This window comes from Sarcophilus harrisii, chromosome 1 (assembly GCF_902635505.1).
Source record: "Sarcophilus harrisii chromosome 1, mSarHar1.11, whole genome shotgun sequence".
In the NCBI taxonomy this organism is placed as follows: domain Eukaryota; kingdom Metazoa; phylum Chordata; class Mammalia; order Dasyuromorphia; family Dasyuridae; genus Sarcophilus; species Sarcophilus harrisii.
In genome coordinates, this window is record NC_045426.1 from 361,795,283 (window position 1) to 361,822,506 (window position 27,224).

The following is a 27,224-nucleotide window of genomic DNA, read 5'->3' on the forward strand; positions in this document are numbered from 1 at the left end:
TCTTCATCTGTAAAATGAGCTGGAGAAGGAAATAGCAAATTACTCCAATATCTTTGCAAAAGAAATCCCACAAAAAAACAAATGGGGATCACAAAGACTGAGGCACAAGTGATACAACTCAACAACAACCATCGTTATCATCTCCACTACTACCTTTTGTAAATAGTTTGTAATGAATATTGACATCCCTTCCAATTCTCAAATTCTGTATCTGTGATTCTTCCTCAAAGAATCTATAGTTTTTTTGGTTTCGTTTTTTCAAAGCTGAGTTCAAGTGTCACATTTTGTTTCCCACATTAAAATGTATACTTTTTAAAGATGGAGGCTGTTTGATTTTTTTTTTTTGTCTTTGAATCCCCAGCCTCAAATAGCAAGTGTTAAATAAATGTTTGGTGTATTGAATGGATGTTCAATATTCTAAGATTATAGAATTCTGTATGAGAAATTCTAAATCTATCTGCCCTGTGACTTTGAGATTTCATTTCCTGGCATGGTACTGATAGGTAACACCTTTCCATGACTCCCATGACATGGGAGTAACTATGCTAGATCCTGAGCCACTTAGAAAACAACTCCTCTTAAGTGGTGATTTATTTTTAACAAACATACTGCTTAATGATCAAAGGAATTTTTCATTCTCCTTATCCCATTCCAAGACTGGTGGTGGACACCCCAGGATAGCTTTACAATTAAGATGTTGAAGCCATCTGCATATTCTCAAAGTCTTTTGTAGGTTGCAGAACATTTTGTTTGTGTCTCAGCGCTGCTACTTACTACTTATGTCACAGAGGCCTCAGTCTCCTCAAATATAAAATGGAGGACTGGTATTAGATAATCTATTAAGGGAATAGAATGTTTGCTTTTGTATAACAACCTTTTTTACAGTACACTTTTGGTTAGAGTATTTCTTCCCCTTTCCCCAAGTTGTTCACACATTGTGTGAACCCCCCTCCTTTTTCCTTCTCTTGAATTTGTTCAGCTCTCACCTTTTCATCAGAAAAGATTAAAAGTTCCCCATTTCATTGAAATTCCCTTACCTGTAATAAAAATTACCCTTGAATTTGCTGGATTCTTGGTTGTAATCCAAGATTTTTTGCTTTCTAGGATATCATATTCTAGACTCTCTGATCCATTAATGCAGAAGATGCCAAGTCCTATGTAATCCTGATTGTTGCTCCTTGATATTTGAATTGTTTCTATTTGGCTGCTTGTAGTATTTTTTCCTAATGGTTCTGGAATTTGACTGTAATATTCTTTGGAATTTCCATTTTGACATCTCTTTCAGGAAGTGATTGATAGGTTCTTTCAGTGACTCTTTTTTTCTCAGTTTTCCGTGACAATTTCTTGAAAGATGCTATCCGGGTTCTTCTTCTTCTTTTTTTTTTTATCATGGCTTTCAGGTAATTCAATAATTCTTAAATTACATCTTCTAGATTTATTTTCCAGGTAATTTATTTTTCCAATGAATTACTTTACATTTTCTCCTATTTTTTTTCTTTTTCTTTTAAATTTTGTTTGACTGATCCTCTCATAGAGTTCTTAGTTTCCACTTGTCCAATTCTAATTTTTAAGGAATTTTTTTCTTCAGTTAGCTTCTATACCTTTTTTTCCCATTTGGCTGATTCTCATTTTTGAGGGGTTTTTTTGCAGCAGAATTTTTTCCCCAGTTGTTTTCTTCTATCAGTTTTTGTCCTTCCTTTTCCAAACTGTTGACTCTCTTGCATGAGTCTTATTTCTGTTTCCAATTTTTCTTCTACCTCTCTTATTTAATTTTTAGAATATTTCTTGAGTTCTTCTAAGAAGAACTTTTTGGGCTTGTGACAAATTCTTATTTATCTTTAAGACTTTACATATAAACATTTTGACATTATTGTTCTCTTCTGAATTTGTGTTTTATCTTTCTTGTCACCATAGTAGCTTCCTATGATCAGGGTTCTTTCCTGTTTTTTTTTTTTTTTTTTTGGCTGATGTTTTTTATTTAGATCTATTTCCTGATTTATTTATTCCTACAATACAAAGGGTACTGTCCCAAGCTTCTTATGCTGTGAGTCAGGACCTCAGTTATTGGTGGACCAGCCACCGATAACCAATAACTCTTGTGCTGGGGATGGGATGAGGGGGTTCCCTGGGCTGGCAGTTTGCTTTCTATGTTAGGGTTGGAAGCTTCACATTTGGTCTTCTGTGCCACTAGCCTGCTGATTGAGGACCATGGGACCTAGTTGCTGATCTGTGCTGTGGCTAAGAGCCTCTTGCTGGCTTACTTCAACACCATCTATGCTGGACTGTTCTTCCTTTATCCAAATGAGACAGATCTTTCCTGAAATTCTTGCAGATTATGTTAAGCTGGAAAATTGTTTTACTCCATCTGTCACTCTAGATTCCATTTAGGGACCTGATTTAATATTATTACCACAGGAAATGATAGGTATACAGGCAACTTTCTCGCTTTTCTCTACCATATTGGCTCTGTCCTCTTGATCATTTCTTACTGTTTCATCTTTTCTTTTAAACATAGTCTTACAGATTTGCAATTGGACCTGATTTTGAATCCTTGATCTCTTCCTTATTACCTCTATGACCTTAGGCAAGCCACTTAACCTCTCTTGGATTTCAGTTTATTTACTGGTATCATGAGAAGTTCGGAATGGTTGACCTCTGAAGTTGCCTTTCATTCTAAATATAATTTCTGTGAAATTATGAACACCAACTGTATTAACATACTAGGTGAGTTCTAGATGACTTTTTTTTCTCATTTTTGTGACTTAGTACACTAGCATTCTCATATTTTTAACTTTCTAATTGTTTCCTATTAATGACTCATTTTTATCATGAAGGGGAGCTGCAGCTTGGAATTTTGAGAGGTTCTTTAATAGGGTTTTTTGAAGGCAGTGACTTGCTCAGTCTGCATAAGATTGATGTTTCAGTGTGTACCACAGTGAAAGAAAGATTTGGGAATCTTCCTCCTGGTGCTGGTAGAGAGAAGGATCTCATAGTGGCTTAAATTATTAATATTGAAAATTTCTTATTGCAATGTCCTATATGTATCTTCTCATTTGTTTCTTTTAACAACCTTCAAAAAAAAGTTATTGGACTATTCATTCCATTTTATAAATGAGGAGATGAGGAAGCAAAGAGAAGTGCCTAAGGTCATATGACCAGTTATTATTGGAGCTGGATTCAAAATTTTGGATTTCTTTCAATCCAATTTTTGTTCCATTCTGTAATGCTGTTTAATGAGCTAAGAAACAGTGACTAATTAGGCCAAGTCTGCCATTTCAATCAGGTGGAAGTAAATATCATTAAAACAAGTTGGTGGCAAATTGAGTTGTTTTGAAACTGGGTCAGAAGGGAAGTTGTCTTATCTCCACACATTTGTTGCCTTATGGGAATATGATGGATACAAGTAGACCAGTTAGGAAGTTAGTTGTCCCAGAGTGAAAGGAATGTTCTTTTTAATACTTAATAGATATACTAAAAAGAGAATCATTATCCTCATCCTCATTCTCATATTCATCACTACCACTACAACCACCAGCATTATTCCCACAACTTGATGTATCAGGGTCCATGGAGTTTGAAAGATAAGATAAGGAGAATTTCAGTGGAATACTCTTGATCCCCAACCCATCTCAGATACCATTGTCTCCATGATGTTTCCTGTGAGTTTGTCTCACTTCACAGATAACCTTGCATTTACTTATATGTATATATGCTGTATGCTGTATTTTCTCTACTAGTAGAATATAAGCTTCAGGGCCTATTTTGTTGGTGGTTAGATAGACGAGTGATTAATTCCTGGAGAGGAATGTGATTTCATGGTGGAGTGGGGTGGGAAGAGTTTTTTTTTTTTTTTTTTCAATTTAGATATAGGTTGTTTAGTTTGTTAGTTCTGTTAGATTTATTAGGAAGCAATATACCCCTGTCCTTGTAAAGGAATTTTCAACCTAATCAAAGATACAAGACAACGATATATGAAAAAATTAATAATTCAAGAAAAGTTAAATAACAACACAAAACAACTCAAAACTGTATCTTTTACTTCTCATGTTATGATGATAAGCTTAATTTGCTTAAAAGTCATCATCCCCAAGCAAGAACTGGAACCCTGGGTACAACTTATTGCCTAGACTGTCTGTCTGGCATCTTGATGATGGTATGTCAATATCACCCAAATTCAGGTCCTTAGAAGGTAGAGAAGAATAAGTCTTGTCTATTTACTTTTCTGCAGTATTTCTCATATTTTAGAATCAAAAAAGGCTCTGTATTAAGGTAGTAGGTGCTCTGACTTATCTGTGGATGGGAGATCCTCAGTTATATAATTCAGAATTCAGCATCAGGAATGATGTGGATCACTTCAGTGAGACCAGAAATGAGCAGCATAATTAAAGTTTAGTAGGCAACATCTTAATGAAAGTTCAGTAAAATCAAGTAGTGGATATCAGTGACAGCAAAAAAAAAAAAAAAAAAAATGATAGGTAGCATATGTGAAGAAGAATTAGCTGACAATAAAGGTTGTTAAATGCTGCTTAGGAGAATAGTCTGTCAAGTCTCCCTCTCTGGAGATTTCATAGGAAGCAGGACCTTGATATCTTTGCTGTCAAAATTTAGGGAAAGCTCTTTTAGAAGCAGGGAGGTGGTTATGGAGATATCTGAGATGCCTCCAGTCCAGTGCCAAGAACAAATAGTATTTGCTTTTCATCAGTAGAATGGAATGTCAAGAAATCAAATTTATAGACTTAACTTTTATATAGATGAACATTCAGAACTACTTTGTGACTAATATTGGTATCAAAACAGGGTGTTCATATTAGTAGTTTTCAAAAGGGCATTTGGAAATAGGAAAGAAAATTCTATTTTTAGTAGGGAATACCCTCTCCCTCTTTTTCTCCCTCCCTCCTTCTCTTTTTTCTTCCCTTCCTATTTCTTCTTCTTTCCCTTCTTCTCTCTCTCCTTTCCTATCTTCCTCTCCCTTCTCTCTCCCTCTCCTTTCTTCTTTTTTTCCATCCCCTCCACCTGCATTGATGGAAAGGGAGTAGAACTATATAACATTGGTCTCATCAGCATTTCCAAAGAATTTGCATAAAGAATTAAAAAGTACAGATGAGAAGTGCTATTTTTAATGGATTAGCTTAGATGGAAATCAGACTGGGTAATGATGTTACTTACCTGTATGATCACTTAACCCAAGGCTAAATTCTTCACTGGCAGAAGTGGGACACTTAGTGAAAGTTGTACCTATGAACCAGGATAGTATTTGAGAGATTATGGTGTGTGTGTGTATTGAATGTTAATGTTTACAGAACATGCAAACACATCATCTTTGTGAGATATTCAGTGACATTTAGATTTAGGCTTGGATAATTTCCTGGCTGTAATTTAATAGCTACCAAGCTGATTTTGGCAGGGTTGCCATTAACCAATTAGAAACATTTAAAAACACATTTTAAATATTCTACTAATTACTTTCTTGTGAGTTTTAAAAGAACTTGCCCTCACTACCTGAGTACAGTGAAACGAACACCCATAGACTCCTGGGCTCTTAGAAGATTTAACTGCATCTGGTACTTTTTGTCACTTCAATGGCAAGGCCCTTGCCATGGCCCCAATGACAATCTGATTTTATAATATTCAAATAAAGGTTTTTTCATGTCTTTTATTTTAATATAATCATTTATGGATATACCTTACCATCTTCCAAATATCAGTGAATCTTCACTTATTTCAAAACAAAACAACAGCAACAAAACTAGATAATAGCAACTTTCCCAATTACTCTAAGGAAAGAAGAAAGTGCTTTTCTCATTAATGATAACATTTCCTTCCCTTCACAGTTGAGTAAAAAATATCAATCCTTTTGTCTAGGTTTAAAACAAAATTATCTAAAATTTGTTACATTGTCAGTATAGTTAGTTTCTTGTGGTGACATATAGTTATTCCAGCAATTGTTGTTGCATAGGGATTTCATTCTTCATTATTTTTAACTGTTAAGTATGTGTAACCATTTACAATTATTTTTACATGAAACTTTGTATTTCTATTATATACCGACTGTTTTTATTTTTAAATATATAATTCAATGTAATTTAAAATATGTCCTGTTTGTCTGCAATCATTTCTGGCTTTTTGTCTTTTGTGCATTAAAAAAATACTTAAGTGACTTTTTCTTCCTTTCCTTTCATTTTGGCTATTCTGTCCCTACCTCTCCTTTCCCTTCTTTATCTGAATTCTTTTCAAATGAATTTAAAAAAGGAAGAAAAGTAAAATCATAACAAACATGCTTTGTTGAGCAAAGCACATTTTCACATTGACTGTCTCAAAAATTTGTGTTTTTCTCTATTTTGAAACTATCAGTTTTCTCTGTGGATGTGGATAGCATGCTCCATCATTGACCTTAGGAATCATAGCTGATAATTTTATTATTGTATTACGGCAATAATTTAATTTCAAAAATGTTGTCATTTTTTATATGTTTGCTCTTCCTATCATTAGCACCAGATATTGCCTTTTTTCTTTGTTTCTTCCTTGATTTTTATTCAAATTATTTTGAAATTGTCTTTGAATAAGTATCTTGTGTATTTCAATAAGTCACTATCCAAACTTTTGATTCATTTTATTATTGTAATGCAGTGCAGGTAGCCTGGCGTAATGGGGAGAGGACCTGGGTTAAACTTGATTTCTATATATGACTTCTTTTGTCTCTGTTACTTTTGACACATTAGTAGATTTTATTGCTGACATACTTTTATTTGTACTCACATTGTCCTTTCTTTCCTTTGCCTTTTTTTTAAAAAAGATTTGCATTGAATTTTAGTTTCTTTTGTGATATCTTAAAAGTTATTTAATTTCTTTTTGATATTTGAGGTTTTTCTTTGGGCAGGGGGGAGAGGGGATACAGATCCCTTTGATTATCTCAACTTAGAATCTTTTTCAGTCTCTGTTGCGAGTTATTTCTTTGTAACCATGACATTTTGTCATACTACATCTTACAATAAGGAAAATCCACTGAGAACCATTTTATCTTAATTTTTTCTCTATTCTCAGAATTGTTCAGGCCACATGTATTGAAAAATGCTGTATTCACAGCAACTCTTTTTCTAACTCTAAAAAACCAGATACTAAAGGTATGCCCATCAGTTGGAAAATAGCAGAATAAGTAGGACAATTGCAGAGAAACACTGAAAGATGCAGAAGCAGCACAATAATTTGTAACAACAAGATTGTAAAGAGAACAACTTTGACTTAGGAACTCTTGTTAGTTCAAAATTCCAGAGGATTCTTAAAGAAAAATGATACAATATATGGGTGGGTGATAGACTTGGTACAGATTAAGACATATTTTATTTTGAACATGTTGAATGTGGTAATTTGTTTTGCTTGAGCATACTTGTTTGTAATAGGGATTTTCTATTTTCAATGTGGGAAAAGCTGGAAGAGAAAGAAGGAAGATTTTTTTTCTAATTGAAAAAATAAAATTTGATTAAAAAAAAGAATGGCCTTTTAGGGAAATGAAAGTAACACTTTGTATCTGATCTTGTACTTATGTACTTATGATCTTGTCTTGCAGTTCACAAGGGTTTGGATCCCTGATCCTGATGAAGTGTGGCGATCAGCAGAGATAGTCAAGGACTACAAGGATGGTGAGAAGGTTCTCCATCTTAAACTTGAAGATGAAACTGTAAGTGTTCTAGTTGTAAATAGTCTTGATTGATGTTGAATGGAACTAAATCTTAGATAGAAACTCTTTGGATGTCAAGGATTCTGTATGTGTGTAGTTTCCCATCAGAAGTTTTATTATTAATTAAAGTTCTCAGGCATAACTTGATACTTAATAATTACCTTTGTGTGTGGTAGTAATAATACATTGAAAATAATAGATATATTTTAAGGAAGTACTGCTTGTGTTTATAAGACATATTTTACCAATACTCAAAGACATTTAGAGTCAGAACTTTTCTATCCTCTAGCCTTTTTTCCTGTACCTCTCCTTCAAAGTTAGGCAGAATAGCAACACATTTTTATTAAATATTTACTGTGTGCCAGAACTTGTGCTAATTGTTGGAGATTGAAATGAAAGCAAAAAGACAGTTCCTTCCCCTCAAAGAATTTACATTCTAATGAAAGAAACAACTGAAGGGGAATAAGAGAACTGCACATGGGTGTGGCGGCAAAGTCCAGAGGATTAGGAGTAGATCTAGGAAGGGATTGAAACGTAGATTCTATGGAGGCTCTGGAAGGAATTATCAGATTTTTTACGGTGAGAAGACATCTAACAGAGGATTTTATCCATCATCCTTCATCCTAGTTGTGCTCTTTAGAGATGCCATCTCCATTATTCAGTTGTTTTCTTCATGATTTAGTTGTTCTTTCCCCCCACCTTTCCATATTTCTTATTCCTGCTTCACTGTATTCTTTATCCTAGTTGTTCCATGAATATGGCATTCCTTCTCAGCTCTGTTAATTTTCTCTATCTCTCATGTCTAGAATGTTTTCTTTCCTCATCTCTGCCTACTACCTTCATTGGATTCCTTTAAGTTCCAATTAAAATCCTTTTTTCCCTACAGGAAACCACTTTCACTTCTCTTATTTCTGTTGTTTATTTCCCATTTATCCTGAATATAGTTGATACATATTTGTTTGCTTGTTTTCTCTCCCATTAGATTGTGAGCTCCTTGAGGATAGGGCTTTTTTCTGTATCTCCAAGAAAGCTTCCTAGGACATAGTAGGTGCTTAAGAAATGTTTATTAACTAAGAGAAATAGGTAAGGTTAACAGAGCATTGATTTGAATGGTACTGTGGTAGATGGTAGTTTTCATTAATATGGCCACAGTCTCCTTTCCCAGGATCATGTAAAGTAAACACCTAAATGATGAGGTTAATTTTCATTTTTTCATGCCAACAGAAAGGAGTCTTGGTTTAGAGTTTTCAAATGTATAGATAATATCTTAACAGTAAGAGTGTCACTCCAAGTATCAGGAAATGACTCTTGGATTACATTGAGGTTAAACTATGTGCAAAAATTTGATTGACTCCTGAGATGTGATTACTTGGTATACTGTGGAGTTCTTAATTCCCTGGATGAACTTATCTTTTCTTGTAGCTTCAAGAATCACAGATGACTTTCCAAGTCAAGTAGCTTCCAATCCTGACTTTTCATCAGCATCTCCTATCTGTCTACACGATATAAACCTTTATATATTTTCCTGTTACCTGGAACTCAACAAACCCCAAAGCAAATTAATTGAAAATTCCCCTGTCCCCAAAAATGGCTCTTTTTTTCCACTGTCTCCTTCATTGGTATCATCACCAGTCTTTCAATCTCCCAGGCTAGACATATTTGAGTCATCTTTTACTCTTCCTTCTATTCATTAGTCAGTTTGGGTATTATGGATAGGGTACTGGACATGAAGTCAGGAGACTTACTAGATGTATGATCTTGGGAAAGTCACTTAACTTGCTTTTTTAGCCTCAGTTTCTACATCTCTAAAATGATGATACTAATAGTACCTACTTCTCAGGGTAGTTGTGTGGATCAAAGGAGGTAATATCTGTAAAGCATTTTGCTAACTGAAATACTTTGTGGGTTAATTATTGTTGTTACTTTATATCATATAAGTAATGTTATCCTTGTAATTTTTAGTATTTTGTACTTTGTCACCTACAGAATTCCATCAATGTTTGTATTCTCTTTACAAACTAGTGAATTTGTCAACCCATTAGTGACTGAAAAAAATCTTTTTTTTAATGAATCCACTATTTGGGGTCTTTTCACCTGCTAAAGGTTTTCTTCTTATTCTTTTACTGTTTTGGGGAATGCCATTTTTAAAGAAATACTCCATTTTTTTATATGAACCCATATCTTTTTCCATTCAGATATTTCCTTAAATATGGTTTATACCACTTCTCATGCTCATTTTTTCCATATAGCATTTGTTTTGGAGTTCTTTTTTGACTCATTTACAACATCAGTACTTCTCAGATTCAGCTGCTCCAGGCTTTCCAACCATGTTGAGTCACTAGGAAATTTTTCATATTAAAATGGAATTTGTGTAGAACTTTTTGGAGATGTATCACTCTATATTATGGGCCAGAACTCTGAACTTAAAACAAAGGATTCTTACAAGGTACTAAGTCAATGGAATTGATAGAGACAATAATTATGTAATTTAGCATGGTTCAGTGTGATTCATTTAATCCTACAAGGAGATGTTATGGGCCAGAACTTGAAACAAGGTACTAAGTGGAACTGAGCAGATAATTGTTAAATATAGTTTAGCATTGATTTAATCCTACAACAAATAATGGTTTCCTAGTGATATAATGATTGGTTTGTACTCAATGTGGGGCATATAAGCTAGAAGCCTCAGCCAGGGAGAGAGAGAGACAAGCAGACAGAAGGCAAGAGCACAAACCCTTGGACTCAGACAGATTCATCCCATCTCACACCACCCTGGTGGCAGGCTCTCCTCCTTCACTTCTCTACTGAAACCAAGACTTTAGAAGGTCCCCAGAAAACTAGCCAAGCCCCAAGTGAAGGAGAAAGGACTTTGAAAGAGACAATAAAGGATTTGGACTTTAACCCTGGCTACTTGTGTGGTGATTACTGAACTGAAATGAAGGCTGCTCAGAGACCCCAAGGAAACTGAAACAGAGAACATTACATTTTAGAGAGAACATTACAACTGTAAATTCTGTGCGGTGCTCTATATCCTCCCCTCCTATTCTATTGTCATTCTGCCTTGTTTTTTCTAAAATGTATATATCAATGAACTAATCCAGTGGGCTTCCCCTCATGCTGCATCTCAACATCTGGATAATGTGAGTTTCTTATATTCTTAAATTTTCAAATTAACTGAATATTCATTATAAAGCATTGTGTTGCACTGATACAAAATGGGAAAGATTTACTTCCTACCTTCATTGAACAGAGTATTATCTATTTGAGAGACAGGGAAATAATTACCTTGAGCTAGAGAATATGGTATTAGTTTTAAGAGGAAAATGAGTGAAGAGTTCTTGTGATCCAAAAGAAGGAGAGGTGATATCTCTTTTAATTGATTTAATTAATCAAAGAAGATTTCATCAATGTCTGCATCAATACTTGAGTGAGGATTTCTGACAAATAGAAAATCAGGAAGATGATTTACCAAGTAAATGGTATGTTTGAAAGTCAAAGAAGTCGGGAAGCTTTAGTATATTTGAGGAGTACAAAGCAATCCAATTTACCTTATTCTGAAATAAGATTAGAAAGATATTGCCATTTGAGGTGAACCTTGAAAGCCACATTGAAGTGTTTGGGCAGGAATCTGTAGTCTGTGAGGAACTATTAAAGATTTTTAAGCAATAGAGTGATATAATTAAATCTCTACCTTTGGGGAAAGAATTTGCAATAGTGTTTGCCTGAATAGTGCCAGGAAGACCAGGTTGGAGACTGTTGCATTAGTTTGGATTAAAGTGAATGGGGAGGAAGATGGTAGATAAAAAGTATTAGAGAGATAGAAGGAACATGACTTAGCAAATGAGATAAGAGTGGGAGGAGGAAGAGGAAAAGAAGAAGGAAGAGTTAAAGATGACATGTAAGATTTTGACTCTTTAGTGATATTTAGATGATGTTTTGCAGGCAAACAACATCAAAAAGAGTGAAAATGCTGTGTTGTGGTCCACACTCAGTTCCCACAGTCCTCTCCCTAGGTGCAGATGGCTTTCTTCATTACTGAACAATTGAAACTGGTAGTTCATTATTGAAGAGAGCCATGTCCATCAGAAATGATCATCATGTAATATTGTTGTTGCCATATATAATGATTTCCTAGTTATACTCATTTCACTTAGCATCAGTTCATGTAAGTCTCCTCAGGCCTCTCTGAAATCATCCTGTTGGTCATTTCTTATAGAACAATAATATTCATATAACACAATTTATTCAGTCATTCTCCAATTGATGGGCATCCACTCAGTTTCCAGTTTCTGGCCACTACAAAGAGGGCTGACACAAACACTTTTGCACGTATAGGTCCCTCCTTTAAGATCTCTTTGGGATATAAGCCCAGTGAAACACTGCTGGGTCAAAGGATATGCTCAGTTTGATAACTTTTTGAGCATAGTTCCAAATGGCTCTCCAGAATGGTTGGATTCGTTCACAGTTCCACCAACAATGTATCAGTGTCCCAGTTTTCCCACAGAGGATTATATTTTATAAAAAACAATTTGGCACTAATAATGAGCAGCCAATAAATGATTGCATTTATAGTGAGTAAATTTGACCACTAATTTTGTATCACCTTGATTTTATTACATAAAGAGACTGGCTCCCGAGAATTTATTTGTGAAATGAATATAAGAAGAAGACCTTGATAGTTTTATCACAGAGATAGTTTTGATGCCTAACCTAGGATCTTGGTCAAGTCACTTAACCAGGATAAGTATTCTCAAATGTAAAATGAGAATAAGAGCACCTGCCTTCCAAGTTTATTTATTGTTCAGATAACATGAAAATATTTTAAGATTCCTTTACAAACCTTAAATACTGTATAAATGCTACCTATTCCTAGTAGATAGCCATGATTTGCCACATTAAAAAATGCCTAAGACAGAATTAAAGATCTCTCATGCACTTGAGTGGCATTTATGTTTCACTAATATTTCTTTTTTTATTATTTTTGAGTGGGCTTTTGCATGCCTTTTTATTTTAAATTGTACAGAAGTATTAGGGAACTGAGTTGCTCTCTTGATAAAACAGAACAGATGCTCGCTTTCTTAAGCTGAAAGTGAGCCAGGGACTGTGAATAACTCCTGCATGGGCTGCCTTAGGAGCCCTTCCCTGCCCTGCTTTGGTATGTGGCAGATTACCTTGTAATTGGATAGAAAGCCAGAGAACAGGGATTGACAGTTCTGTAGCCCATTAGTTCTCAGAAGACCTGATTCACTGCAGGGCAGTTAAACAGTTATGTTGTGTCAACTTTCCAAGTCCACTGTGTGAGTGGAGAAAAGATGCTCTATGGGAGATGTGGTGTAGCTCAGTGGCCTCAAGAAAGCTTTTTAAACTCTCCTGTTGCTTTGGAAGCCCAGTTTACCAGATGAAGCTCCCTCCCCCTCACAACAGCTTCCCACTTCCTATTTCTTACTCATGAAACTATATCAACAAAAAGGCCAAATAATGAGATCCTCTTAAAATAATCCTACCTTGCTTTTATTATAGTACGTCGTAGTTTTCCCTCAGAGTCATACAGTTTAGTTACTATTAGTTACAGTTTATTATTAGGGTAAACTGATATACGAGGTGATTGAATGGTAAACCTAAGGTTATACAATTAGTTAATAGCAGATTCAAGTCTTTCCCTCCATATTATCTTATATTTACATGAATCAGTACCTTGTAACTTTACACAGTGGACCTCAAGAATCCTTGTGCACTCTCCTGCACTCCTATCCCCATCCCTCAGTCACTGGGGGACTTAATACCCTCAACTTTAGAACTCATATAGAACATCCTGCATATCCTATTCAGCCATTGACTCAAGACCTTTCACCATCTTCCATGTTGCTTCAATTGTACATCTTCCCTACCCCTTTCATATACACTCCACTCCCCCCCCCCCCACCTTGTTCTGGGCACACTAATCTAATTAACAAATAGCATTGCTTCTGGCAAGAACATTTCAAATGATTGCCCTATGGATGTCTCAGCATCCTTGTGGCTCCATAGACTATGTTTTCCTGGCAACCATTCCACTGTAGATATGTTCTCACTTGTATTAGAAAATAAGCTATTTGAAGCCAGGGTCTGTCTTATCTTTTATATTTTATCTATAACTAGTAACAAAGTGCCTGACCTGTTGGTAAGTGGTAAATAAAGATTTTTCCTTCATTTGCTCCTTTAAGATGTATCTTTTTTTTTCTTACTCCTTCCTGCTGGCTCAGTCTGGCCTTTATCTAATTGTTTGAGAATGTTGTAATTGCCATTTGATTGAGAGAAAGTGTGTTACAGTATAAGGAGCACTGGACTGATTGGAGAAAATTGGGGTTCAAGTCCTAGGGTAAAAATTTACTAGTTGGGTGTCCCTCTAGTGTCTTGTAATGTCTTTGGGCTGGTTTCCTTATTTGTAAAATTCCAGGATTGGAGTCATTGGAAGTTCTGAGGTCTCTTTAATTCAGCTCTAAATTCTTTCTTTCTGGTGTTATCAGCCACAGGAAATATTTATTAAGTGCTTAATAATGGCATTAATAACAATAGTGATAGATAATATATACACACATATAAACATACTGGAATATGTACATACACACATATACACATACAGCACTTTATGATTAAGTGGCTAAGTGGTATGTGCATACCCAGAGTCAGGAAGACAAGTCCAAATCCCACTTCTGACACCTCCTAGCTATGTGATATTGGGAAGTCATTTAAGTTCTGTTAGCTTCAGTTTTCTCCTCTATAAAATGGGGATCATAATAGCACCTCCCAGGAGTTGTGAGGATCAAAGGAGATAATATTTGTAAAGCACTTAGCACAATGCTAGGTACATAGTAGACATTATATACCTTTCATTATTATTATTAATTTGATCCTCACAATAATCCTATGAAGTGGATATTATTATTATTTTCATTTTACAAATGAGGAAACTGAAATATAGAGAGGTTAAGTGGTTTACCCAGGATTATATTTCTAGGGATTGTCTGACTCAGGTTTTGAATGTGGGTCTCCCTGATTTTGAGCCTGCCCCTCTATTTACTCTGAGATCTCTCTGTTTGTATGTGCTTAAGACATGGGCTAATCCCTGAGATACAAATAAAACAGTTCTTGCCCTTAAGAAGCTTACATGCTACTGTAGAGGCAAGAACTAGAGTGGGGAGGGGGGCGGAACAAATATAAGCTAAATAGAAAATACATAGGCATTAATATGAATATAGCACTGACCATCAAGAATGGCTGAAGGGCCCAGGAAAGGTGATACTTTATTTGGCTCCTGAGGCGAGCTCTGGTCTTGAAGAGGCAGGGGTAGAGAGGGAGGGATCTGTGCAAAGATGAAGAGACAGAAAATGGAATGTCAAATGGAAAGAGTAAATTTGGTTAGAATATCATGTGTGAGATCAGCTTAGAAAGAGGGTAGGATGAAATTGTAAAGGTTCTTCAAATTGCAGAGGAATTTGTGTTTTATTCTAGAGGCAGGAGGGAATCATTGGAGCTTCTTGAAAGGGAAGTGATTGTGTTTTAGAAGATGAGATTTGGGGCTGTCCCTTATATATTTGAATTATATGGCATTTAACATCTACCAAAAAATCCCAGGTACGACTGTGTGTGTGTGTGTGTCTGTGTGTGTCTAATATAAGCTACCATTTAGACACATTTTTTCTATTCTATATTTAGTTTTTTAAAAAATCACTTGTCAAAGTGCAGGACTTTACATTTATTCCTATTAAATTTCATCTTCCTACATTGGGCCATCACTCCGGCCTGTCAAGATGTTTCTGTATTATGACTCTGTTCATCTAGCATCTCCCTATATGCTTCATGCTTCTCAGCTTCATATCATTCACAAAATTGATAAACATGCCAGCTGTTTTCATTCAAGTCATTGATAAAATCCAAGGACAGGATCCTGCCCTTCCCCTCAGGTTGGCACCACTAATTTCTACTCTTTTCTATAATCATCTGTTTTTTTATCTTGATGATTCCTGAAAATTTCCCTTATTCTGTCTCTGTGTCCAATATTGGACCCCTAAGATTTTCCATTTTTTGTTAGGTGTTATCCTAGAATTCCTTGCCTCCTTGACTTTCCTCCATCCAAATAGAATAAGAGGGAAATTCGATTTAGTTCCATAATACTCACAAGTAACATCCTAAAAAGCAAATGTATTTTAAAATGACCTTAATTGAAGTGTACCATTCATGTGATAGAGACTATTATCTTGCCATTCTCTGTCCTAGACAGGGGCACAGGTTGAGCATTCCAATCAATTCTGCAGACCCTGTTTTTTAAAAATTAATTTTTAACGTTTTTGAACTTAACCAAACACCCATTAAAAAGCATTTTCCATATATAGAGTAGAAAATTATATATATATATGAAATAATAAAAGATATATGAAACTGATAATCATTATTCCATGAATATTGCTGTATGCACACACACACATGTGTATGTGTACTTCTGGTGTTCTGTGAATTTTCATAAAATATTTGATGGCTGATTAGCACATTTTTAGAAAGGATACTGTCAAGTTGGAATCAATTCAGAAGAAAGTAATTAGAATGATGAAGCGACTTAAAACTAGAGAGTACAGGGATTCATTGTAGAAACCAAGGATGGTTGGACTAAAAGAGGATTATAGGGATACGACAGCTGTCACAAAATATTTAAAGAGTCCTCCCCTGAAAGAAAGATTAGGCTTTTTCTCCTTAGCTTTTGTGAGTTGAATTGGGATAAATAAGTAAAAATTAAAGGGAAACATATAGCTACAAGATAAGCAGATTATCTAATGCTTAAAATTATCCAAAAAACAAATATGCTGTGTTAGGAGGACAGTGCAGTTTTTGATTACTCGAAGTTTTCAGATTAGATGACTATATTGGTTGTTGGTTGGGGACAGAATTCATGCTTCACTTAGGGGATGGACTTGATCACCTGTAAAGATGTTTTTAGGTCTAAGGCTCAATGATAGAATGCTTACATAGCACTGCTTCTTGGAACCTCAGATGAGATTTGGATGACAGATGAATGAGTAGTCCTGAAAAGAGCCACATCCCAGTAAAACTATCTCAACCACTGGGTTAAACCTAGGCTGAAGATAGCCAACAGATCTCAAACCAGTTGGTGAGTTAGGAGGATTGTTTACCCCAAGCAGATAATGACTTTCCTCAGCAGAATGAGCACTTGAACACACTTTGTTGGAATGACTATGAAGGTGCCTGATGTAGGTACTCTAGAATGCTGAGAGCTTGGTCAGACATAGAAGATGCCAAATTATATACTGGGTCCTGGGCCATCTCCACTCATCTTGATTTTTGTCTTGCCACTGCCCTTCAATCACTCTGCAAGATAGTGAGGCTGGTGCTTTGTCTGAAATCCAGTTCTAACATGAGTCAAGCTATCATCCTGGTTATCACTGCTCCTCTTTGAAAACAAGAGATATATACCACTACAGCTTTCAGGAGAAGTATCACCAGAGTGTTCCATAACCACCAAGTCAAATGTAGACTCCTTGTTTTCCCCTCTGCCTCCTTTCAATCTATTTGGGACTAGAGAACCTTAGAATCAACCTCCTCATGTATCTGGGTCTGTGTACTCAGGATTTGGACCTTCTTTGGTGGAGAGGTTCCCCCCAAGCACTACTTCACAGGTGCAGATACATATTTATTGTCTATCTCTAATGATGTGAGCCTAGATGAGGCATTTAACTTATGTGAGTCTCAGGGCCATCTTTGTAAAATGGGAATGATAATATTTGTACTTCTCGCCTTATGGGGTTTTTTTTCAAGGAAAAAGATCTTGTAAATCTTAAAGACCTGAATGAATGCAAACTGTTGCTAATATTACCATAACCTATATTGAGGTTTTGGAAGCTCCTCAGCCAGGAATTAATTATATAATCGTGATAAAGGTAAAGTCCTACAATTTGATTCAGAAGTAATTATTCAAATTCCTGTGATAAGAACTGAGGAGATAGTGGTAACAGTGTTAAACGTAGGTACTCCAGCATCAGGTTCAATCAAGCAACAAAAATGAAGCTGTTAACGTATGCTAGTCATGAGGGATAAGAAGGAAAGTTTTTTTTTTCCTTAAAGAGGAATGATGTGCATTTATAAGTAAATGCAGAATGTATACAGAATAAATTCAGGATAACTTCAGGAATGTTACTACCAAGTGGTGTGGTAGGAAATGGTACTTGAGATGAGGTTTGAGAGAATCTAGGCATTTGACAAAGTGGAGAAAGCAGGGAGCAGCATATTCCAGGCATGGGGACAAATTGTGCAGAGGGCAGAGAGGGGAGATGGAGTATTCTGTGGTGGAAATTACAAGTAGGTCAATTCATCTAAGCTGGAGGGAGAGAATCAAAGACAGAGGGGAGGGGAGAAGAGAGGAAGGGAAGGGAATGGGAGAGAGGGGGAAAGAGAGGGAGACAGGGAGAGAGAAAGGGATGAGGAATGAGAGAGAAGGAGAAAGAAAGGGGGAGAGAGAGAGGGAGACAAATAGGCAGACACAGACACACTCACACACACAGTGTGACAGAGAAACACAGAGAGAGACAGAGAGATGTAGGATGATGACAGATTATGAAGGGCTTTCAGTGCCAGCCAGAGGAATTGTGCATTTTAATTCCAGAGGCAAGAGGGGGCCATAAGAGCTTATAGAGTAGGTGACATAAGAAGATCTAACCTTTAGAAATAGTGATTTCACAGCTGTGTGGAGGCTTGACTGCAGAGAGATAAAGAGGATACAGAGATGAATTAGGAGGCTATTTCAATAGTCTAGGTGAGAGGCCATAAGGTCCCATATTGTATGGAATCATCATATTTCAGATGTGGGTGGGATCAATGGTAAGAGATCATCTGGACCAACTTTCTCATTTTAAGATGAGGAAAATGAGACCTAGGGAGGACATTTGGCTTATCTAAGGCTACAGAGCTTTACATTTCCATGAAAGTGTATTGAATTTAACCTCCAAAGACTTTCTTTTAAGTCTTGGCCCTGTCCCTCAGTATCTGTGACCTTAGAGAAGTCATCCCTCCTTCCTGAGGGTATTCCCTTTAGTATTTACATTACCCTTCTCACAGGATTATAGTGAGAAAAGCCCTTTGTAAAAGTTGAAGCACTACAAACATGAGTTGTTTTTAGAGAGTAGGAGAAGTTTCTGGTTGTCCTAATTCCAGTGTCCTTTTCACTGTATTACTCATTTCTTCACCAAAACTCGTGCACCAGTAAAAAGGCACTCTATACTTTCTAGATATTGATTGAACCTTATTTCCATTTTTCTTCAATTCTCTCAGTCCCTGAGTGGTTTGGGTAGTATTACCCCCATAGTTTACCTTCATGTTCTCCTGGAGAAGAGATTTAAAATTCTGGATTTAAGTTCTCTACTGTAAATGACTTCTGTCTTACAAAAGAATCAGTGTAAGCTGTCCATTGCTGCAATATAACAAGATGGTTTAAATTGAGAGCCCATGAGTCTGAACAGGCAATATTCCAAGTTCCCTGTACTAAACTGAGATTGGGAAGATGAGCTATGACTGAAGATTTTTATGCTCCTGTGATTCGGGTTATAATAAATTTACCAACAATCTCCTTTAGCCATTGCCTGATGGTCAGGCACTTTATCAGGAGTTTGCATTCATTGCATTTGGTTCCTTGCTGCTTCAGGGTGATGAATAGAATACATAGGGTTGAAAATACAGAAAAGGAAGACCAATTACTTTTCTTCTGGAAGAACTTAACAAATTTGAGAAACCTAGCAGGCAGGTAAGAAAATGTGGAGAGCATACCTTCCCCAGAGACACTTTGGGGGCTTCCTTAGAGAGTTGAATGTGTTAGTGTTTCTGCAAATGAGAAACAACCCCAAATCAGTAAGACTGTGTTGATCACCAATATGTAGTTTTTGCTATGAACTTAACCTCCACTAAGTGCTTCGATGCTTCTTTGGGAATTTAAGGGGACCCTTAATTCTAAAAGCCTATGCTGAATGTAAACTGGAAGAGTTTTTAAATATTAGACCAGTGACTATTTTCTGCTGGAACTAGGAAAAGGGGAACAAAGACAGGCAAAAGGCATAAAATTCGTAAGTACCTATCATGTGCCAGACACTGATCTAAGTGCTGGTGTTTAGAGAGGCCCACCGCTAGGAAGAGCACTATGAGGGAATGCATTTTTTTCATCTACACTGTAGTACACACATAACTGGTGAAGATAGTATCGGATGGTGGAAAGATCATTTAGAAGCCCTTTGTTCAAATCTCATTTCTGATATTTATTACCTGTGTGACTTTGGGCAAATCTTAAATTAAGGTATATGGACTAGATGGCTTTTGAGAGCTGTATTAGAGTACTAAGTGTTTCTACAAACTCCCAACAAAGACATTCTCGATAAGGCAAGGGGAGAAAATTTTGATCAGCATTGGGGGAGGAGTTAATCACAGTAATGAAATTATGGGGTCCAGAATTAAGTGTCTTGGTACCATGAAGGGTGTGAGAAAAAATACAACTTTGTCTTCCATGAATTTGCAGAGCCAAGATTTGAAGTTTCTCTGATTCCTCTCCCTCCTTCCTTCCCTTCCTTCCTCCCTCCTTTCTTCCCTCCCTCCTTTCCTCCCTACCTCCCTCCCTTCCTTCCTCCCTTCTTTAGATTTGAACTCAGGTCCTCCTGACTTCAGGGCTGGTGCTCTATCCACTGCATCATCTAACTGTCCCAGTTTCCCTGATTTCTAAGACATTGTAATTTCTATTGCCTATCTCATACTGATTTAGAGTTACTCCTGTGCTGGGAACTTATGGAGAGACCAGTCTTAGAAGCTTTTTCTTATTAACTGGAAGATTTACCTTTTTTAGTTTTTTCCTCTCATTGATCCACCTTCCTGATCTCTCTCTTCCCCACTCTCTCCTTCTGCATCTTTCTTATCCTCTCTCCCTTCTTCCTTCCCCGTCCCTCTTCTCATTTTTCTTTCTTTCTTTTTTTCCTTTATCTTTCCTTTCCTCCCCCTCTTCCTTCCTCCCTCCAACCTTTTTCCTCCTCTTCTACCTTCTTCCTCTTCCTCACAATGCACAAAGTAAACATGTATCAGCAAGTTTAAAATGATAGTATTGTAGCTTGAAAGAATTGTAGGTTCCACTGACCAGCCCCCTAAAAACTTGTGATTTGTCCTACATTACATGGCAAACTGTGGCCTTGAAAATGCAGTTAACTCACAGTTTTCTACACCAAAAGAAATACAGAAATAGGCATGAAGCATTGAAAAATGTATTTGGCTCAGAGACCTACTCACTCACACCAAGTACTTTCATGTCCTACCCACTTAACATCAGTGTTCCAAGAGTAGGCCTTTCTAGAGATGTGAAACTATTTCTGGCTTTTGAGGCTTTCATAATATCAGTCATAATAAAACAGTTAACATGTTTAAAAATAAAGTAGAATACCTAAAAACTGATATAATTGAAAACATAACATGGATATGGACGTATACATACACACACATGCAAAATTTAACAAATGCTTTTCTAGCCTTTGTAAAAATTCACTTATTAACAAGGGAAAATTGAGCTTTCATGCGGTGCATTGGTTGACATTAATATGGCAAGACTTCCGTATGCTCTCACTTTAATAACAACACTAAATATTCTTGCCCCATAGTTTAAGCTATCATAGTTTCTTATCTCCTCAGGCCAAATGTCCTTCCTAGTCTTTCTTCTTTCCCTTCTCTCTTCCTACCCCACACTGGTTTGCCCCACAACTAGTAGTAGGGAATAGAAGAAGGGATTGAAACCACTGGTAGATATTTAAGAGTTTCCAGTTTTGTTGATCTTGTCATTGAACATTTCTCCGATTCCAAGAGTCAAATGATTTGTACAAATGTCTCAGGTTTTTTTTTTTTTTTTGTCTCTGGCTCCTAAAAGTTCCATAGTATCTGATTTTGTGATCATCAGTTATTTTGAAAAACTCTTACTTTTCAAATAAACCATATTGGTTTGATTTATATTGATTTATAGTCGATTTAACTAGTGACAGTCTTACAATCAATTTCCTATTAAGGAAAAACCTGTTCTTATGTCTTTTTCTTTTTCCTCCTAGCTTCATATGCTTAGCTGGCAGGTTTTTAGCTCTTTTCAGCTGACTTGTACAGTTTTTGCCTCCATGTCAATGTGATAGAGCTCGTGACCTTAGCATTTCCTTAGACCCTCTTTTCATGAATTTGCTTGGAATTTTCCTATAATGTATGTTTTTGATAGAAACAAGAAGAAAGGCATCTAAAAAAAAGACAGAATTACAGCTGCCCTACCCCCTATGTTGGATGTAAGGATGGTCAAGTAGGATCCTGTAATCCACATTCTGTGCTGGTATCTGAAAAAGAAGCATTCAGGAAGGACAGATGGGAACTTGGGAAATTCCCTTTCCTGGAGACCTTCTGTGGAAAAGTAGACATCCTTCTGTCCAGGAAGAGACTTGGATATAGATTAGAGTCCCTTCTGAATAATTCTACGAGTTCTAGAATTCTGACATATAAAAATTCCTTGCTTCACTGCTCTTTTATCATATTGAGGGGGAGTAAGCCTACTTTTTATGCCATTGAAATCATCTGGAAGCCCTGCTTTGTCAGAGATGTTTATTTTATATTTTTATTAAGTGGATATTTTAAAAAATATATTATTCATGGAAAAGCATTATGGTAGTGTGATGGTATTACTTAAAGCTGATTAACTTAGTAATTTGGAATCATTTTAATAGAATTACCTTTTTGACGATTCCATTTAGAGCAGGGTTTCTTAACTATAGATAGATTTCAGGGATTCTGTGACCTTGAATGGGAAAAATGCATTTTTATTTTCACTAATTTCCAACAAAAATTTGACATTTCCTTCGTTGTGAATATAGGACACAATCCTTATGAGAAGTGTTCTATAGCCTTTAGTATTCTACCAAAGAGGTCCATGGCACAAAAAGATGCCCTCAAAAAAGTTCCCCTCAATTGGGGGAAGCCATTTAGATTTCCCATGGATTACTCCAAAGTACATCTGAGCAATAGTTATAGGGACATGGTTTGGGAATGGGACAGAGAAACTATACATTTTTCTATTCAATCAAGTATTTATTAAGTACCATCAGTATGTCAGACATTGAACAAAGCATCAGAGGTAGATGTATGAAGAAGGAAACAGTTCTTACTTACATAGATCTTACATTCTTCCAGGAAAAAACAAGTACATATGTCTCTCTCACAGTATGTTTGTGTGTGTGTGTATGTGTGTGTATGTATATGTATGCACAAATAATACTAGTTTAATTCAAGGTAGTTTGAGAGACAGGGCAGTAGTATTTGGGAGATAAGAAAAGGGTTCATATAGAGAGAAGTTGGTGCTTAATATGAGACTTGAAGAAGGAAAGGGAATGAAGGAGAGAAGAGAATGTTTATAGCAAAGGCAGAGGGAAATGTTGCTTTGAAAAACAAAGAAGAGGTAATTTTTGCTTGTCTGAAGAGTGTGGGAGAAGGTGGGACCACACAGTATAGGACATCAAAAGCTAAGTAGCAGAGTTTTGTTGGAATTGATTGAATGGGGCGTATTACATGGTTAGATTTGTGTGGCAGTGTAAAAAATATGCTTGGTTGACTTGAGTCAGGAAGGCCAATTAGCAACCTTTGTCATCACGTAGGGCAAGAGTAGATGTGGTCTTGAATTAAGGTGTGAGAACACATAGGAGATGTTGTGGGCTTAAAAAAGGACAAGATTTGTCAACTACTTTAATTGGATACATAGTTGAAGGAAAGTGAGAAATCAAGAATAATGTCAAGATTATAATTGCAGTACACTAGAAGAATGGTGTTGCCATTGACCAAAATAGTAAAGTTTTCAAGAAGGTTCAATTTATTCTTTGGGGGGAGAAGATAGGGTTTGGTTTTATATATGTTGAGCTTGATTTATTTCAGGACATTCAATTTCAATAGGCAATTGATGATGTGAGACTGGAGCTTTCAGAGTAGAAACTACTATACTATTTATTAGTCATCTTCACAGAGACAATAATTCAAACCTTGGGAGTTGATGGGGTTACAAGAAGAGAAGAGGGCCCAACAGTGCTTTGAGAGTCACACACAGAGGAGGTAGTGTGAGTGAGAAATAAATAAAAGAGAAGAAATGGTCAGATAGATAAAACAAGTAAGGCTAGTGTCTCAAAAACCTAGAGAAGAGAGTATCCAGAATGAGAGAGTGACCAGAAACTAATAAGAAAATAAACAATCCTGTTCAACATATCAAGTTCAACATACTGCAGATTCTGTTCATCTTTTCGTGTGTAAGTACAGTGGTATCTCAGTTCTTGTTGTTAGTTGGTTCCAGAAAACAATGAATACCAAACAAATTTTTCCTGAAAGGAGTATATCTCCAGACCATCCTTCCCTACCCAATTCCCAAAGGGGCAAGTGGGGCTTCCAGCTACAGAGAAGCAAGTGAGCAGCTCAGCCCAGCCGGGCTCTTACTTTTTGACCAAAATCACTTTCTGAAAGGAACCAGGACCTTTATACTCTCCATCCACCCCAAGCTGTACAAGCTTCCTTAAGAGAGTGAGGGAAGCCTGAATGTGGAGCTGGAGCCATGGTCCTGCGCTCTCCACAGCCTGGGGATCTGGCCACCATCTGGGCTCAGGGTGCCAGGAGTTCTCCATGGCAGCAGCCTCCACCTGGGCTCCTCCTGCCCCTGTTCCTGCTGATTCTCTTCTTGGTGTGCATGCTGGCCTCTTCATGCCCCTTCCAGCACTACTGTTTTGGGAGCTTTGGAGACTATATGTTGCAGCCACATCATCCTGCAGCAACTGCCCATCCAAGCCATCCTCCCAGCCAAGGTGCACAGTCTTAGCATCGGGGCTCTCCCCTGACAGTCCTGTCATCACAGCCTTCCTTGGGCGGGGGGGGGGGGGGGGGGGGGGAACTGCATTTGACCAAGGGCAATAGTAGCAGGGATCTGCTCATATTCTTACTTCTCAACCAAGATAACAACCAAGAATAATAAGCATAGAGCAAGCATCAAGTCCTGAAACTGTTTTTTTCTTGTCAAAGTGTTTCAAATACCAACTTTGAGGAGTTTCAAAACAGATGAGTACTTAGGTACGCTGTACCTCTGTATCTCTGACACTGCCTTTGTGACTCTTTGAACCAAGCATTTGTATTCCTGGGTCTCAGCTTTCTTATTTTTAAAATGGAAAGGCTTGACTATCTTATCCATAAAATGTAGAGGATATATCCCAGAGAGGACATGTTGGACTAAAAAGGAAAAGGAGCCTACAGCATTTGCCTATTTTAAAATATATGTATATTTTAATAATTTTTTTCTGAATTTAACAACAACAAACAAATTAATAAAATGGACTTATCCATATATCTAGTAGAATTGAAAAGCAAACAAAAGATTTTTCTTTCTTATGTGCAGCTTACTTTTCTTTTTAAGTGTATAAGACATTTAGGCAGTGCCTCTCAAACCTATCCTGCTTTCCTATTCTTCTTTCTGGCCTTTCTTCTGTCCCAGAGCACTTTTTAAACGAACATCATGCTTCCTGAGTTGTAATCAACAGGGATACCCATATGGATTATCTATAAGCTCTCTCTCAGCATCTGAAGACTTCATTTGGGATGGTTCTTATGACAGGATAGATGTTATGGCCTTGTCTCTGGTTCCTCAAAGCATTTTGCTATTGGTCATAGTAATCACTTGTAATCGTGTGCAAGTTAAGTAGCTGAGTTAGATAACTTCACAGGGCATCATGCTGTGCCCAGTGCTTTCTAGGCGAATTAATTAACTACTTTTTCTGTGTCTATAACTTGTATTTCTTTAGATCCAAGAATACCCGATTGATCTCAATAGCAACCAACTCCCCTTCTTACGAAATCCAGATATCCTGGTGGGAGAAAATGACCTAACAGCTCTTAGTTATCTTCATGAACCTGCAGTTTTGCATAATTTAAAAGTTCGTTTCTTGGAGTCGAACCATATCTACACTTATTGTGGTAAGTGGGGTGCTAGTATTTGGGCAATGTGCATATGCTTGTGTTTGTGATGATTTTATATCATTAAAATGAGAAGTGTTAAACTCTAGTTTGGCAACAATGCTAATTTTCCTGTTGTATTTGATGAGCATCCCTCATCAGAAACCTTTTTATAATCAGTGCACATTACTCAATTAACCTTTCTTGCATCCCTGGGGAATGATTGTCTTTATTAATTGCTCAACAAATGAAGAAACAGGTCCATGAACCAAATCCCATGAAGGGATTTGCTCAGGTCCAGTACTTGAAATTGCAAGGAGACTAAGGACATTGCAGGCGTTTGCATTAGTGTGTTTTACTCCTACTCTAGCTATTGATAGATTTGGGTTTGTTCTTCTGTGAGAGTAGGAGGAGGAAGACACTGGAAGATGGCCGTAACCATTCTCAGTGAAGCCACAAGACAAATATTCCATATGAGAAAGACTAGAGGGATTGACTTTCTTTTCAGTTCCTTAATCCACCACAATCTGGAGTATAGATTCCTCTCTTCTTTTTTTCTTCTGCCCCTTTACCATAATGAATCAATTCGTTACCTGTATGCTGAGTATAAAAACTCAGTGTTAGGCATTGGGAAAAATGAGAGCAGGATGCAATCTTGGCCCTCAAGTAGCTTAACATCAGTAAGCATCATTCAACTAATATATATGAACATGTCTAAGGGCAGTCAGGTGACACAATGGATAGAGTGAATATCGGATCTGCAAGCAGAAACATCTGAGTTCACATCTGGTTTTAGACACTTAAGAACTGTGTGTCCCTTGCCAAGTCATTCAACATCATCAGTTTCCTCATCTGTAAAATGAGAATGATAATAGCTGGCATCTCCCTTTCAGGATTATTGTGAAGATAAAGTAAATTAATATGTTTAAAACATTTTGCAAACAAAATTTATACCATATAAATGTATAAAGTACTACATAAATGCATAAATGATGGTTATTATTATTATGACTACTATTATATGTGATTTAAATGATATAAAGTCAGAAGAAAAGAAAAGAAAAAGAAACAGTTCCTGCCCCTAAGGAGCTTTTTTATTAAGGGGATAGGGAAAACAACATATACAAAGGTAATCAAATATGAATTATCTATGGGGGGTCAGTATAGACTTTCTGTAGGTGGTGGCTCTTGATCTAAGCTTTGAAGGATGTTAAGAGAGTTTGAGAAATAGAGGTGAGGAGGGGATATTGTCATTGTTGAGTCATTATAGTCATGTCTGACTCTTCATTTGGGGTTTTCTTGGCAAAGTTATTAGAGTGGTTTGCCGTTCCCTTTTCCAACTCATTTTTCAGATGAGGAAACTAAAGCAGAGTGAAGAAACTTGCCCAGGGTCACACAACTAGTAAGTGTCTGAGGCTAGTTTTGAATTCATGAAAATGATCCTTCCCAGTTCCAAGCCCAGTGCTCTATCCATTGCACCACCTAGCTGCTCAAGGAAGTGGGAATAGACTCTAGTAGTAGGGGACAGCCAAAGAGAAGAGAG

At 36.7% G+C, this 27,224-nt stretch overlaps 1 protein-coding gene across 2 annotated transcripts in view; it reads left to right on the forward strand.

Moving 5' to 3' along the window:
• The window catches only part of MYO5B (myosin VB), a 497,816-nt gene that overhangs the window by 173,074 nt on the left and 297,518 nt on the right, over positions 1-27,224 (forward strand). For both annotated transcript variants that reach the window (XM_031945960.1, XM_031945961.1), the window contains exons 2-3: positions 7,565-7,675; positions 25,531-25,702. In XM_031945960.1, the coding sequence (XP_031801820.1) occupies positions 7,565-7,675; positions 25,531-25,702 (283 nt within the window). The remainder of the gene's footprint in view (positions 1-7,564; positions 7,676-25,530; positions 25,703-27,224) is intronic.